The sequence below is a fragment of the Schistocerca serialis genome, chromosome 11 (assembly GCF_023864345.2).
Source record: "Schistocerca serialis cubense isolate TAMUIC-IGC-003099 chromosome 11, iqSchSeri2.2, whole genome shotgun sequence".
NCBI lineage: Eukaryota > Metazoa > Arthropoda > Insecta > Orthoptera > Acrididae > Schistocerca > Schistocerca serialis.
The window spans coordinates 210,788,771-210,806,279 of record NC_064648.1 but is presented as its reverse complement, the minus strand read 5'-3'; the positions used below and the strand labels follow the sequence as shown (position 1 = coordinate 210,806,279).

Below are 17,509 nucleotides of genomic sequence, written 5' to 3'. Positions count from 1 at the left end.
CATTATGTGGCACCACATTCTGCAATTATCCTTAATTTATGAGCATGAATGTAGTTTTTCCTGCAGCAACATATGACACGTTTTTCAAACATCTTTCATATGCAAGTTTAGTCTCCCATTATAATACTGGGTACACATTATACATTTCTTAGGCCAAATTGTACAGGTATTTTCTTACAGCAACCCACAAGAGTCTGTTTTTGACCTTTGGCCAAATTTCATGGAATCCAACAGATAAGATCTTATGCGAAATTGAATGTACTGTAGACTCTCACATGTTTGCAAATCCCTCTGTCTCCTCATGGTACGTCGCATGCCGACCCTTTTCAATCATTACTCATACAGTCATACAGCTTTGTCATGTCACTACATTTACTTGGGTGTGGAACACAATCTTTGCCTTTGTTCGTATCACATGTTACTTTGCCTCCAATTTAGCAGAATTTCTTCACTTCTCTAATTTGGGGACCCCAGTTTTTTATGCCAATTCTGTTGTTTATCCTTTTTGTGCTCCTACTCATTATTTTGTGCCCTGTAGATAGTTCATCCCAATTTGGCAGGTTCTGCAATTCTTCCTTACTTTCAATGTTAATCAGTCAGTCTTACCAGTGATATCCATTCACTTTCACTTTTTTTTTAATTTCCTTCATAACTTCTGTGATAGACTGAACAACATGATTAGAAGGCATTCCTGGTTTTGCCCTCTCCAATACGAGCAGTTCTCTTTCTGTTCCATTCTCAGTGTTTCTATTCTTTTTATCATTATCATAATCAGATTTTCACTCCAAGTACCCTGGTGTGGTTGACGGGCAATGTCAGTTTGTATCTGTACATGTACCACTCTCCCCTCAGGACTGTATGGCAGCTGACTCCTCTTGTTCCTCTACCATTCTTCACTTGGTGGAACCATCTCTTCCTTGATCTTCCTGGCAGTTTTCTTTGAATCACATCTATTTGTAGCCATTATTTTGCTATATTTTCCTCGCTCATTTGTTTGATGCAGCTAAACCATCTCAAATGGGCCCTTGTCACTTTATCTCTTGAGGCTGTGTACACTTCAGTTTCTTCCATTATTTTTTCATTTCTTATCCTTCCCTTGCTTGTTTTCCGGGCCACAGTTCACAAGCACTTCATTTTTGTAGCTCACAGTGTGTTGCCAACCTGTTCAGTAGTTGTGCATGTTTCTCGCCCATGTGTTGTTATGGGAATAAAGAATGATTAAAGGACAATCTGTTTTGATCTTAAGGGAACTTATTCATTCCAAAGCAGGTTCCAAACTTGGTGGTAGAACAGAGCTGAGATTTGATTTACATTATTGACCTCACGCTGTATCCTGTTACCGAATGACATGACACACCTGAAATATTTGTACTGCTCTACTGTTACCAGCTATGTACCTTCCAGCATTATTTCTCCTTTCTTGTTCTGCCTGTCAATTGATACTGCAACCACTTTTGATTTCCTTTGATTTATTTATTATGAGGGGCATTCAGTAAGTAATGCAACACTTGTTTCCCTGAAAGCAGGTTGGTTTTATTCAGGACTCCAATATCCCCAGCTCGTTTGAGTACAAAATCCTATTTTTCAACACGAACTTTGTTCAATACAACGCCCTTACACCACATTACTGGGAGGGCCTATACGCCCACACGGTACCACTCTATTGGTCGCGTTTGGAACCAATGTCTTGTTGCATCAATAACCTCACCATCATCCACATACTGCTTCCCGCAGTGTACATCCATCATTGGGCCAAACAGATGGAAGTCGGACGCTGCAAGACCAAGACTGTAGAGTGGATGAGGAAGAACAGTCCAATGAAGTTTTTGAGCACCTCATTGATGCGCATATCTGTGTGAGGCCTTTCATTGTCATGGTGAAGTTGAACTTCATTTGCATTTTTTTGGCAACAAACACACTTACGTCTTTTCTTCAGTTTCCCGACAGAAGCACAATACACTCAAAGTTGATCGTTGCACCGTAAGGGAGGACATCAAACAGAGCAACAGCTTCAAAGTACAAGAAACTGTCATCATAACTTTACCAGCTGAGGGTGTGGCTTTGATCTTTCTCTTCAGAAGAGAGATGGTGTGGCATTGGATTGCCACTTTGTTACTGATTCAAAGTGACGATCCAATGTTTCATTGCCTGTAACAATGTTCAACAAAAACTGTCACAATGAGCCTAGTAATGTGCACGCAATTTTGCACAGATGGTTCTTAGTTATTCTTTATGGTTCTCTGTTACGCAGCTAGGAACCCAGCAAGCATACACTTTTTGCACATCCCAACTGGTGGATGAGTGTGTCCAGAGGCGTCCATTTGGGCAGTGAGCTGTTTGATAGTGATCCGTTGATCACCTCGAATGAGTGTGTCCACATATTCCAACACTGAGGAAGTCACAGTTGTGCGTGGCCGGCCAGCACACGGGAAATTAGACAGGGTGGCGTGGCCTTGCAGCGATGATAACAGATGCCTCACCCAATTACTCACTATGCTTTTGTTCAGTGCCAAGCCTCCATACACATTCTGCAAGTGCCTATGAATATCTGTCATGTCTTGTTCTCCACCAAAAGAAACTAATAACAGCTTTCTGCTTGGAACGCAGCTCTGTTACAGATCCATTTTGAAGACTATATATAATGCTGCCACCTATCGGAACTTCGTGAAACTATAGGGGATGAAGTGGGAGTATTACAACATGATGTTCCACAAAAAAATCCACATTTTTTGAACGGAAATTGGCTGAGAAAATAAAATGTTTTGAATTACTTATTGAACACCCATTGTATTAATCTGTATGCTTTAATTTATTTTTATAAAACAATTAACTACATAAAGACAAGCAAAAGTCTGAAGAAAAAAGTAACTCCACTTTTATTAACTCGAGAAACACCAAAACTAAGAGTTACAAAATAACAATCTTTGTGACAAATTCCACACAGCAAATTTTTCTGTTCGCATTGTGGCTTGAAAAGTTGTTGCTGAAGGTCTCCACACACGAGTCGAGTTAATACGATCTCGGTTAACAAGAATCTTTCTCGTGTTAAGTTGTTTGTTACTTGTGCCCTGCAAAAAACATTGCACACAATGCAGTGTTAGTGACAACAGTGGTGAGGGTACAGAATCTGGCCAGATTAAATTAGGGAGTTTTCTCATAAATATTAGAGATGTTAAATTTTCTGTACTCTCACTGTCTATAAATGAGCATGCGTGTCTACAACTAATTTTATTATAATTTTTATGATACTTAAATAGTACAGAAAGACATTATTTATATGCAGATAATATACTGAAAATGTTGAAATATTTGTTTTGCATTTTGCTATTTGTCTGAAATGCTCCTCAGGCAGCATACAGTAGAGATCAGAAATGGAACAAATAAGAGCCTACTCTTGCAGATTGCATACACTAGAAATCAAGGCACTGCTGTTACGTCACTGTTATACTAGCTTCCCCCCTTCTTGCTGTAATTTCGTGAGTATGACAACCCTGAGAATAGTGGCGCTCTGGTTGCTTCCTACTAGTCGACTAATTCTCTCTTACTGAGGTGTGCAGTAGGGTAAAGGTGGTCGTGACTTAGTACGGAGTCTGGGTGCGTGACCTTGCTGCTGTAGAGTAGCAATGACTTGGCAAAAATTACTGATTGTCAGGATAAGATGACCTCTAACAAATCTGTGTTTTGTGAGGCTGTGGAGAGTGCAAGTGATGCAGCGTATACAATTATAAACGTGCTCCATAAGAGGAAGAGTGATACCTGGAAACAGTTTATGCTATAATCCACACTTCACACAAAAACATACAAAGTTTACCCAATGCAAACAAAATGGTTGTCTTCTTGTTTATTGCACCCACATCCTGAGAGAATGTGTGCGCTCCATCAAACAAAAACAGGACAGATAGCAGCGTCACTTTGTTCACAAAGTCTGCTACTTGTATTTCCTTTTAGTCATAGGAATCTGTATTTGTAATCATCTCTGCACTTTTTTTACCATTATAATCAATTGTCATTTAGAGAACACACTTTGTCTTTGTGTCCTGTTTACTTGCACTGTCCTTACAGACTTGGTAACTTGTAGGAACTGTGTATATCAACTAATTGTTATAAATTGCTCGAATCTAAGCCGCACTCGAATCTAAGCCGCACCTGAAAAATGAGACTCGAAATCAAGGGAAAAAAAATTTCCTGAATCTAAGCCGCACCTGAAATTTGAGACTTTAAATTCAAGGGGAGAGAAAAGTTTTAGACCGCACCTCCAAATGGAAACAAAGTTGGTCCATTGTAATATGAGACACAATTTAGGTCGAATGAATGACGATACAGCTACAGTAGTTTGGTTCGAGTCGTAAGCTTAGCAGTTAAGCTTTACCAGGTAGCCATTGCTATGCGTCAGGCACTCCATCCGTACTTATACGGGTACCATTCCTAATTCACGTGCTTCGTCTAGTTTGAATCGATTGCTTATTTTGCTTTGATCTGATAAGTGCCGTTTTCTTTGTTATAGGTGTTTACGTCACTCTAAGCTGAAAATGCATTACTGTACTGTGTCATGCATTGTTTGTTGCATTCTGATAGTGCATGTTTACGGCCTGTCACCGCTCGCGGCATGGCTTGCTTTTGTGGGTGCTACCACGCTGCTACACTGCTGCTTTCTTTGATAGTGATGAACAAGAATCAAATAATAGACTGCGTATGTTAGAACATGTTCTGAACGAGAGTTAGGCGAAAAATTTTCTCCGTTTCAAAATCTTTGCGGCCGCTTCTTTAGTACATCAAATTCTTCACAGAAACTAGAGTCATCTTAGATTTAAAAATCTAGTCAGTTGCCGTGCATCATTGCTGACTGTATCACTATTAGGCATAAGAATAATACAAATATAAACATGACATGATACATATATTCTTCCGCGTTTGCTGTTGGTTCACTCTAGTTTCGTAGTTTATTAGGCAGACAGGATTTAAACGAGATAGCAGCAAACATGAAAGAATACATGCCAAATGTTTATATTCGTATTATTCTTATGGTGAAGAGAATACTGCATGTGATTCACATTTCATCAGGTTCCTATTAGCAACCATCTCTTCTCACAGGTAGTAAAATTCAGAATGTAGATTTGGCCACATTGACAAACATCCCAAACAGTCTTGCCAGTCGGATTTTCGTAGTACATTGAAATTCTGCTACATTCGAAGATGAACAATACAGAATTTGTGTTTACTTTGTTGGATAATGTACGAAAATGCAGTGGTCGAAAATCGGGGCGGAGAAAAAAAGCTCGGCTTCCACCTTTTTTTTTTAATTTATGTACTGACGCAGAGGTTTTGGCACCAGTATTTGACTTTGTGCGTACAAAGCATGCCTGTGTAGCGGTACATATATTCGACAGCAGAAGTTAGTTGTGGCGGCACCTACCAACATTTTTCAGAACTTCCGCTTGCTCTGTACTCAATTCTAAGTCGCAGGCGGTTTTTTGGATTACAAAAACTGGAAAAAAAAGTACGGCTTAGATTCGAGTATATATTTATCACTTTTGGAAAAAATTTCTCTCTCTTTCTCCCCCCCCCCCCTCCCTTTCTCCCCCCCCCCCTCTCTCTCTCGAACACACACACACACACACACACACACACACACACACACGTACACACATTCACTGCTGATCAGTCATTTCATAGGCTTGTAATAATAATCACGCCCAATAGTTGTGTACATAGCAGCAACGATGAGAGTCCTCAGTTAAACTTGTGAAATGATGTACTTGCTCTCCTTCCTACACGGGTATAGTCCACCTGCACCTGACAACAGACTCGGGTGATGACGTTCCAAGTAAATGGGCAGCGACAGAGCCTGGTGAGCTAAATCTCAGAGCGAATGGGGACAGAGAGTTCACGGATATCATCATAGGACCCATTGGTGAATTTAAATTGAGGATATGGAGCTCATTGATGATCTTAGTGCGCAGCCAATGGAATTCGTCACTAGATATCACTATGTCACAGCTAATACCACACAGAGTTACAGAGGCCCTACGGAGTGCCATGGAAGACCTCAGAGTCCTCCATGGCATGGACATTGAAGATAACAATGTCAAACAATAACTAAAAGATGAAATTATGTACAAGGTTTAGTTTCAGTTGAAGCCTAGTCTGTGCTTAAGTCAGATTTGTACTTATATCTGTAACAAAAGTTAAAAGTAATTTAAAACTGACAAAATCCTGAAGGATGTTTAGTGTTCAGCAGTAATTAAAGAGGGGAAACAACACTATGTCACATTAAAGGTCCATCCTCTTCAGTCAGACTATAATATAAGTGACAAATTCAACATAAACCTTTTTGCACATTATTTACCCAATTTCGGACAACATTTTCTGATTTTTTCAAAGAAATTCAGTGTACAGTCTATTTCAAGCTGATGGAGTGGATTGCGGGCACACTAATAGAGGTGCCTTTCCAAAATTTGACTGAATTACTCCTTCGGCCTGTCCACAAGAGGTAATACGCTATTTTTTATTTTAATTTATTCATTAGTTATTGCAAATAATGTGATCAAAAAAGTTTACAAAACTATACCTTTGTTTCAAACCTCTGCCATTTTGTTATTTCACAAAATTCCTAAAAAGTGTGCTAATATTCTGTGTGTAATATCCAATAGAAGCTCCAGGTCGGAATATGTCGTGTGCAATATCCTATAGATTAAGAAAACTGCGCTTTTTTATTTCAGATAAGATTTGAAGACTGCAGGACTTCTGTCACGGACACACCTTAGTTTAGATGGAGTAACTCTAACTCCTCAGGTGGGGAGCTTATGAAGACTGAATTTCTTAAAAAGATCAGAAAATGTTCTTCTGGGATCAATGAATGATGTGGAAAATGATTTACATTGATCGGTTCATTAGATTTTCCACAAACAAATCATTAAAAATGCTTATTTTATAGGGTGACTGTGGAGACTGGATCCTCAAGCATAGATAATATCAACAGACTTTGTAACAAACCCAAAGTTTCAGGGGTGAGCACCGATTGCGAGTTAACATGGAATTAACACACAAAGATACTGGAAAAAAGAATGTCGTCACCGTATTATGCTTTTAGGGCTCTATCATGAGTTTGTAACAGCCAATATCTTGTGGCAATACCCTATTCCTATGTACACTGAGCTCATAGCTACAAGATTCTTTTCTGAGGGCACAATATATGGACACAATTGCAGGAAAGGACAATAAGAATGGCAACTAGCAATAATAATCAGACTCACTGTAAAGAACTATTTAAAAATAACTGGGCATCTTCTCTGCAACACCTACCAATCTGTGGTGCATATCAAAGACAACAGTACTAAGTAGTACTAAGTATGTCACTAATAGTTCTGTACATAATTGTGGAACAAGAGCAAGTTTTGGTTTACATCTACCAAGAAGTAAATACACCAGAAACTCAAAACATTTTCTATCAGGGAATAAAATTGTATTGTAAACTGGCAAAGGAAATGAAACAGATGGCAAAAATACATTTGTTCAAAAAGCATGGTTGAAAAAAAACTTTTTTTTTCACCCAACCTAGTGGGTGAAACTGAGTTTTTATAGGTTATATTGGTCCTTTTTTTGCATGCTAATGATTAAATAGCTCAGTCTAAATTCCTATCATTAATTTTTTTACAACACTAACCAATTTTTACAACTATTGGGTTGGTACATTAGTTCGCAGTGTTTTTGTTTGGTTTCATTTATTGATTGTCATTTTTTATTTGTAGTGTACTGTTGGTATTTGAGCTAATAAATTGGCATTTTGTCATATGAAGATAATGAGTGGGGCTGTGGGTGCTAGAAAATGAAGATCCAAGTAGAGAAATCTGAACATTTACGACATATTTTTCTCTTTAGAGTTCAACAGATGGGTGACGGCAGCGGAGGCAGCCATAAACAGTTGTGCCGTGTACGGGGATAACGCCATTGGACAGAGCATGGCAAGAAAATAGTTTTCTAGTTTTAAGGAAGATCGTTCTCATATTAGTGACTCTCCACAGTGGGGAAAGTTCAAAAATTGTGTGTACGGGTACCACCTGCTCTAAGTCAAACTCTCAAAAATCAGCAGATGGCCACAAGTGCATCTCTGCTTGCTCATCATCAACCGGCTCATAAACAAGACTGAGTATTCCTATCCTGTATTGTTACTGATGATGAGAAACGCTGTCTTTATGCTAACATAAGGAACAGAAAGGAATGGTTGAGCCCAAACAAAGCAGCAACTTCCCATACAAAGACCTACGCACATCCACAAAAGACAATGTTACGAATCTGGTACAGCTGTGATGGCATGGTGTACTGCAAATTACTTCCCTGAGGTGTTACCATCACTGCTGACTTTCACTGTCAACAACTAAGTCGTCTTGCAGATGCAATCCAAGAACACCAACCAAGAAGATTATTTGAAGCGATGTTACTCCATGATAACACCTGCCCACATTCTGCTAAACCGACAAAAAACAGTGTATAGGAATTGGATTGGGAAGTCATTCTGCACCCAATTTATTCATCTGGTCTTGGTCCCTCCGATTGTCACCTTTCCCACTCTCTATCAAGTAACCTTAGAGAAACTTCCTTTCTGGATGAAAATGTGCTCCGAACACAGCTTAACAAGTTCTTCGTGCCAAAACTACGTGACTTCTACAGTCACGGAATCAAAAGTTACCCCAACATTAGCAGATTGTCGGAGATAGTGAAGGAGAATACACAGGGTGAGTCAAAACATAGTTTACAATTTTGGAATGATATAAAAAATTATTGAAATAACTTACAGAATTAGTAGATAAGTCATTTTGTAGCAAACAACCTCAAGTTTAATTCATGTTGTGCCTCAGTACCTCATTTCCCCATGGAAGTTCAAGGTTTCCTTGAGAATCACTTCTCAGATCAGTGGACATGGTAATCTTCAGAATGGAGAATAATTGTTACAGATATACCATGGTGCTGCTTTTGTTTTTATAAAGTGTAAATGACCTGCCATCATATGTCCAAGAAGTAGAAATAGTTGTCTTTGCTGATGATGCAAGCACTATAATCAAGCCTATAGAAGTAACTTCAACAGTTGAAAATGTAAACAATATTTTCTTGAGAATTAAAAACTGGTTCCCTGCAAATGGACTGTAACTGAATTTCAATAAAACACAATACATGTTATTCATTACTGAACAAGGTCTGACCACACCATCAGAAATAATAAATGAGGGTAAATCAATAAGTGAAGCAGAAAATTCTAAATTCTTAGGTAAGATAAGAACCAGAACTGCTAACAAGGGGCGGTACCCAAAGGTGGGATTGGCTTTTTAAATCATCTAAATGTTGGTGTAGGTTAGGTTCCCTGGTATCAAACCCTGCAGCCATTCCTTCATCACAGTAGGCCCTCGTTAGTGAGTAATCACTGGAAAAAATGAGTTTAATGTGGAGTTCTAAATTTTTATAAAAATGACTTTGATCATTATTTTTATTGAAATAACTGCTTTAAATGCAATTTTTTAATTTCTAATTATTTGTTGCATCATTTTAATCATTTTATTGACCTTTTCCTTTGCTCTCATTTATTTCTTCTTGTCACTCTTTTCTAATTTAGTATCTCTGCCCATGTGATTTTCCTGATTTTTTTGTATTTTATTTTATTTCTTCAATTATAACATTTCTTCTCTTCATCCACGTCACTACAGTCATTATGCTATTCCTCAGTTTGTTTGAATCTCTTTTCATTTATAATCCCTTCTTTTATCTAAATCTTCACCTGTGTTCTTTCTCCATAATGTAACAAAAATTTACATTTTAAATGTTTGTATTACAGTTACCACAACACAAAATGTACATCTTGTAACAAAAAATATATTTCCGACATCATCACACAGCCAATATACCTAGACTATTTTGTATTTTGTTTTTTTTAATCAATTGCTCAACATTTTCAAATTTTTAAATACTGTGATACATAAAGCAGTTAACTGAATAAAAATAATCTTGTAACAAGAAATATATTTCTGACATCATCACACAGCCAATATACCTAGACTATTTTGTATTTTTTTTAATCAATTGAGCAACATTTTCAAATTTTTAAATACTATAATACATAAAGCAGTTAACTGAATAAAAACAATGATCACAAGTCATTTTTATAAAAATTTAACAAAAAAATCAAAGCACCTAATAGGGTCCAAACCCACAACCTTCTGCACATCAGGAATGTATCTTGAACACTACACTGCACCACCACTCTACATGACACTTTTATTTATAAAGCTATAGAGCATTACGTGAAATTATTTTTTGATGATTATTTGCAAATGAGGGCTCACTTCAATGAATGGCTGCAGGGTATGATACCTGGGACCGAACTTACACCACTGCATAGACTGTTTCAAAAAGTTGATTTCAGATGTGGGGACCTCCCCTTGTAAGCTCTGCATGTTTTGTGTAACAGGCAACAGCAGATCTTGGAAAAGCTGTCTTCGGGGTGTATACGTGGACAAAGAAAAAAAATTCCCCAATTTTTCCCGGATTTTCCAGTAAAAAATACACGTTCTCCCGGGTGAAAATACACTTTTTCCGTGTTAAGTGACAGATACTCTTCCTCAGCACTGTAAAACTCATCAATGCTTTGAATGTTTATTGTTTTATATAGCGACATAGAATTTCCCGAAGGGGAGGGGGGGGGGGGGGGGGCATGTACACTGCATATTTTCATATTACGAAGGTATAAATTTGAATTCCACCAAACACCGCATGTCACTTTCCAAAGCATTGAAATTGAGATTGCGATGCGCTAGCAAAATCACTCTTAAGTAGCGCGAACACACAAATAAGAAAAGTTCGTGGTTTAAATTAAGATACATCACACAAATGTGCCAGTAAAATTTTTAATAACGACGTAAATGTCTGATCTGGGCTCAAAATTCTTCTAAATGGTCGTCCTCAATGAGTTGATTTTTATTAATTTTAATAATGAACCGCCTCAGTTGCACCGTTTACTTAGAATTTACCTAGGTTTCAGTCGGGATAACCCAACCTTCTTCAGAATCTAAATACTAATACAGTAAATTCTAGGTAAACAGTGAACTGAGGTTGTTCATTATTAAAATTAAAATTAATATTTATACAGTTGCTGACAGGGCCGCGAAATGTTGAAGATATTTTAAGTTGATTTTTAAATGAGTCAAATGCTTTGTGATTTAAGAAATTCATCGTACATTCTCGCACACAGTTCATTTTGCACAAAAGGAAATTTGCTTTGAATGTAACGCTTTTCAAACCACCATTCGCAATATTTTCCCGCGACCTGTTAGAAATAGGTTCGTTTCAGCAGTTGCAAGAGAGCGCCAGTTAACAGGCGTCACCACACTTGCGCAGCTACGATGACGCAGGTAGCCCACATGTTCGTACGTGTAAAACATTAAAAGATCTTATATTATGTCATAAAAGAAACAAGACATCAGAGGATACTTCAAGAGCTTCGGAATTTCGTGAACCACACTAAAATGCATATTTCGGCTTAAAGTGCACATTCGTATGTCCATATTCGGATGTAAATTTTCTTGGAGTACCAGTGCTGTATTATCTCATGTTTGGTTCTTTATTATGGTATAATGCCATACATGTACTTGAAATGCAGCGAACAGTTGAAACCAGCCAAGAATGTGAAATTAAACACTTCGTTTCAAATAAATTGACTGCCTCAGCAGAAAAGATTAATAAAAGTCAAATCTCTTTAACAAACCGACAAAAATAACTTCATTGTTCTGCAAGGCGATTAATGCTTGACTGTCAGGAAAGTGGAAATAAAATCTAAAAGTAATAACATATTTTTGCCTTCCGTTACTAAGCGAACGCATTTTAATTCATTTGATACCTCCCGTCCACAAAAATCCGTTTCATCATCATTTAACATGAGAGCAATAAACGAAGATGAAACAACAAAATCACTGAACATATTAAAGATGGGTCACGTGGAGACGACCCACCTCAACTCTGACTGCTCTCTGCATCAGCCCCAGATTTACTATATTCCCGAACCGGGGCAATGTTAGGTAGTGGCGCCCAGCCACACTTCGGTAACCCGAAGCGGGAGAAGGTACTACGCAAACGCAATTAAACTGTGCATGCGCAAAAAACCCGCCCGCAACTGCTCAAACGACTCTAAACAGTTGTCAAGTCAATCTCATCGGAGGCAATTTGTTGTTATGAAGCATTGCACAGTCTTCCTAAGCCTTCGACACACTGTGCTGTTAGCAGACGCTTGTAAGAGTACTGTGTTTTGTTGTTGTATACGGCGTATTTCCTTTGCAACTAAAGTTTTATTTTTGTTGTTTTTTTTATCTCGTTCATGTTTTGTTGCTGCAGTATTATTCTGCAGTAGCGGGATACAGTAATATCCTTTGTTAGAGTATTGGTTCTTACCAGTCAAAAATCACAAAAATTTAACTGAAAACCAAAACAATGAAAAATTCCCGGAATTCTAAACAATTCCCGGGTTTTTCCCGGTTTTCTCCCGGATGAAAAAATTCCCGGGGTTTTCCCGGATCTCCCGGGTCGTATACACCCTGTGTCTTATTCTTTGTATTTTCATTCACCAGGGTCTTTTGGCATGATATTCTGGGGTCACTTTTCACTGTGGAAGATATGAGTTTGTTGTACACAAGAGTGTATAATAAGGATAATGTGTGGCATCCTCCCCCCCCCCCCCCCCCCTCTCACCCTCCAAGACTCTCTTGTAGACAGTTGTTTGTAGACAGTTTGGCATGATGATAAAACCCTCGTAGTGCATTTACAACCTTATGAAGTTACTTGTCAACAATTACTCACAGTTTGAAAACAATAGTAACATTCATAAACATAGCACTAGAAAAAGAAATGTTTTGCACTATTCACCACACAGACTTAGTGTGGTAGAGAAAGAGTGATGTGCTCAGCTATAAAAATCTTTGACCACAAACCCAGTGATGTAAACAATTTAATAGAAAAGAAAAATAAACTTCAAGCATCAAATAATATTTCATCTGCTTGACGAGACCTTCTAAGCCTTAAAAGAATTTCTGAACATTGGTGTGTGTGTGTGTGTGTGTGTGTGTGTGTGTGAGAGAGAGAGAGAGAGAGAGAGAGAGAGAGAGAGAGAGAGAGAGAGAGAGAGAGAGAGAGACAGAGTTGAACACTTTTCAAGTACATTTTACTGTACGGGAAAAGGGTAGCTTCAGACAACCTTGTAAAATACCAACAACATAGTAAGAGACAAAGTTATGCTCCATGCAAAAAAAAAAAAAAACAACTGTGGCACTAGGTAACATAAAGCCAGGTAAACAGAATACAGAGCAGAGTAGATTCAGACTCACTACGGTGCGCCATGGCAGAGGCCTCCGAATCCTGTAGGGCGCGCGCCAGCTCACGATCCTCTGCCTCACAAATGGACCGCCCCAATGACTCTGCTGACATGTTCTCCCCGGGCCCGGAGAGCCGGGCACACTCTGGCAGCTCAGACTCGGGCAGGAACGGCGTCTCCGTTCCCGTCGTACCGATGCGGAGCACGTTCTTCTGAAGGTCAATGCAGCACTGTGGGGCAGAGAAGCTCAGTTACTACATCTTATAACGATAATGCCTTCCTCAGAAGTCATAGGAGATGTCTGATACCACCTACTTTTTTTTTTTCTTTTTATGCATCCGGATAATTATCGGACAATTTGGTGCTTCCTAGGACGTTATAAGAGATACACATACAAGTGTCATTTGACTCAATTTGCTAGAAATCTGAATATTTTGTGAAGACTTGTAAAATGTGTGTCTATATGCATATCATTGTCCAATTTACTAATAATACTTGATATTCATTGTGAAAGCAAACAGAAGGTTTTGGAAAAACGTATATTGTAATCATTATCAAGAGATTGTTGTCATTAACAAAATTAGGTACAAATGCTAAATTAAATGATTGACAAATTGAAGGAGTAAATAAAAAGCAACAGATAATAAATTGCTGTGCAAGTGTTGGCATAGGTGATTGGCGCCTCTAATAACCATAATTAGAATCAAGTGACGAGTTAGCACAGAGCACCTCATTATCTTGTAAAGTGACTTGAAGATTAGAAGCTAGCAATGTATTTTCATTTATCATCTATTTTTATGTCTTGTTCTGTAATTAATATTCTTTATAAACACTTTTCTGATTGGCTATCCACTTGTTTACATTGCACAGTTTTCCGATTTATATAATTTAAAGACCACCCATGAACCATGGACCTTGCCGTTGGTGGGGAGGCTTGCGTGCCTCAGTGATACAGATAGCTGTACCGTAGTTGCAACCACAATGGAGGGGTATCTGTTGAGAGACCAGACAAACGTGTGGTTCCTGAAGAGGGGCAGCATCCTTTTCAGTAGTTGCAGGGGCAACAGTCTGGATGACTGACTGATCTGGCCTTGTAACACTAACCAAAATGGCCTTGCTGTGCTGGTACTGCGAACGGCTGAAAGCAAGGGGAAACTACAGCCATCATTTTTCCCGAAGGCATGCAGCTTTACTGTATGGTGTAATGATGATGGCGTCCTCTTGGGTAAAATATTCCGGGGGTAAAATATTCCTGCATTCAGACCTCCGGGCGAGGACTACTCAGGAGGACGTTATCATCAGGAGAAAGAAAACTGGCATTCTACGGATTGGAGCATGGAATGTCAGATTCCTTAATCGGGCAGGTAGGTTAGAAAATTTAAAACGGGAAATGGATAGGTTAAATTTAGATACAGCGGGAATTAGTGAAGTTTGGTGGCAGGAGGAACAAGACTTTTGGTCAGGTGAATACAGAGTTATAAATACAAAATCAAATAGGGGTAATGCAGGAGTAGGTTTAATAATGAATAAAAAAATAGGAGTGCGGGTAAGCTACTCCAAACAACATAGTGAATGTATTATTGTGGCCAAGATAGACACGAAGCCCACACCTACTACAGCAGTACAAGTTTATATGCCAACTAGCTCTGCAGATGACAAAGAAATCGATGAACTGTATGATGACATAAAAGAAATTATTCAGATAGTGAAGGGAGACGAAAATTTAATAGTCATGGGTGACTGGAATTCGATAGTAGGAAAAAGGAGAGAAGGAAATGTAGTAGGTGAACATGGATGGATTGGGCGTTAGGAATGAAAAAGGAAGCCGTCTGGTAGAATTTTGCACAGAGCGTAACTTAGGAAGAAGCCTGGAGATACTAGAAGGTGTCACATAGATTATATAATGGTAAGACAGAGATTCAGGAACTACATTTTAAATTGTAAGACATATCCAGGGGCAGATGTGGACTCTGACCACAATCTATTGGTTATGAACTGTATATTAAAACTGAAGAAACTGCTTAAAGGTGGAAATTTAAGGAGATGGGACCTGGATAAACTGACTAAACTAGAGATTGTACAGAGTTTCAGGGAGAGCATAAGGGTACAATTGACAGGAATGGGGGAGAGAAACACAGTAGGTAAAATGGGTAGCTTTGAGGGATGAAGTAGTGAAGGCAGTAGAGGACCAAGCAGGTAAAAAGACAAGGGCTAGTAGCAATCCTTGGGCAATAGAAGAAATATTGAATTTAATTGATGAAAGAGAAAATATAAAAATGCAGTAAATGAAGCAGGCAAAAAGGAATACAAACGTCTCAAAAATGAGATTAACAGGAAGTGCAAAATGGCTAAGCAGGGATGGCTAGAGGGCAAATGTAAGGGTGTAGAGGCTTATCTCACAAGGGTTAAGATAGATACTGCCTACAGGAAAATTAAAGAGACCTTTGGAAAAAAGAGAACCACTTGTATGAATATAAAGAGCTCAGATGGTAACCCAGTTCTAAGCAAAGAAGGGAAAGCAGAAAGGTGGAAGGAGTATATAGAGGGTCTATACAAGGGCGATGTTCTTGAGGACAATATTATGGAAATGGAAGAGGATGTAGAAGAAGATGAAATGGGAGATATTATACTACATGAAGAGTTTGACAGAGCACTGAAAGACCTGAGTCGAAACAAGACCCCAGGAGTAGACAACATTCCATTAGAACTACTGACAGCCTTGGGAGAGCCAGTCCTGACAAAACTCTACCATCTGGTGAGCAAGATGTATGAGACAGGCGAAATACCCTCAGACTTCAAGAAGAATATAATAATTCCAGTCCCGAAGAAAGCAGGTGTTGACAGATGTGAAAATTACCGATCTATCAGTTTAATGAGTCATGGCTGCAAAATACTAACGCAAATTCTTTAGAGACGAATGGAAAAACTGGTAGAAGCTGACCTCGGGGAAGATCAGTTTGGATTCTGAAGAAATATTGGAACACGTGAGGCAATACTGACCCTACGACTTATCTTAGAAGATAGATTAAGGAAAGGCAAACCTACGTTTCTAGCATTTGTAGATTTAGAGAAAGCTTTTGACAATGTTGACTGGAATACTCTCTTTCAAATTCTTAAAGTGGCAGGGGTAAAATACAGAGAGCGAAAGGCTATTTACAATTTGTACAGAAACCAGATGGCAGTTATAAGAGTCGAGGGACATGAAAGGGGCATGTAATTCTATCAGAGGCAGCAAAGGACTTGGAAGAGCAGTTGAACGCAATGGACAGTGTCTTGAAAGGAGGATATAAGTTGAACATCAACAAAAGCAAAACGAGAATAATGGAATGTAGCCGAATTAAGTCGGGTTATGCTGAGGGAATTAGATTAGGAAATGAGGCACTTAAAGTAGTAAAGGCGATTTGCTATTTGGGGAGCAAAATAACTGATGATGGTCGAAGTAGAGAGGGTATAAAATGTAGACTGGCAATGGCAAGGAAAGCGTTTCTGAAGAAGAGAAACTTGTTAACATCGAGTATAGAGTTAAGTGTCAGGAAGCCGTTTCTGAAAGTATTTGTATGGAGTGTAGCCATGTACGGAAGTGAAACGCGGACGATAAATAGTTTGGACAAGACGAGAATAGAAGCTTTCGAAATGTGGTGTTACAGAAGAATGCTGAAGATTAGATCGGTAGATAACGTAACTAATGAGGAGGTATTGAACAGAATTGAGGAGAAGAGGAGTTTGTGGCGCAACTTGACTAGAAGAAGGGATCGGTTGATAGGACATGTTCTGAGGCATCAAGGGATCACCAATTTAGTATTGGGGGGCAGCATGGAGAGTAACTACGTAGATGTCAATGTAGATTTGAACACATTTTACAGCACTGCATACTGCATGCAGTAGAAGAACAGGTCTGAGACAGCATGACAATGCACCCTGTCACACGCAACATCAGAGAGACAATGGTTTGTGGACAATAACATTCCTGAAATAGACTGGCCTCCCAGATTTTCAAACTGAGCCCACTGGAAAACGCTCCAGATTCTGGCATCCTAAATCACTATGTTCTCTGGTTTCGGCTCTTGAGGAAGAATTAACTGTCATTCCTGTACAGACAATCAGAAACCTCACTGAATTGTCCCCAGTAGAGTTCAAGCTGTTATAAAGGTGGATGGTGGACAC

General features: G+C 38.8%; 1 protein-coding gene across 2 annotated transcripts in view; it reads right to left on the bottom strand.

Moving 5' to 3' along the window:
* The window catches only part of LOC126426842 (protein DDI1 homolog 2), a 125,303-nt gene that overhangs the window by 25,602 nt on the left and 82,192 nt on the right, over positions 1-17,509 (bottom strand). The window contains exons 6-7 of one of the 2 annotated variants that reach the window (XM_050088861.1): positions 13,359-13,575; positions 2,902-3,068 (exon numbers count right to left, since the gene is read on the bottom strand). In XM_050088861.1, coding sequence (XP_049944818.1) covers positions 3,058-3,068; positions 13,359-13,575 — 228 coding nt within the window. In that variant the 3' untranslated portion in view covers positions 2,902-3,057. Of the gene's footprint in view, positions 1-2,901; positions 3,069-13,358; positions 13,576-17,509 lie in introns of those variants that run through there. The other variant, XM_050088860.1, reaches the window with a different exon arrangement.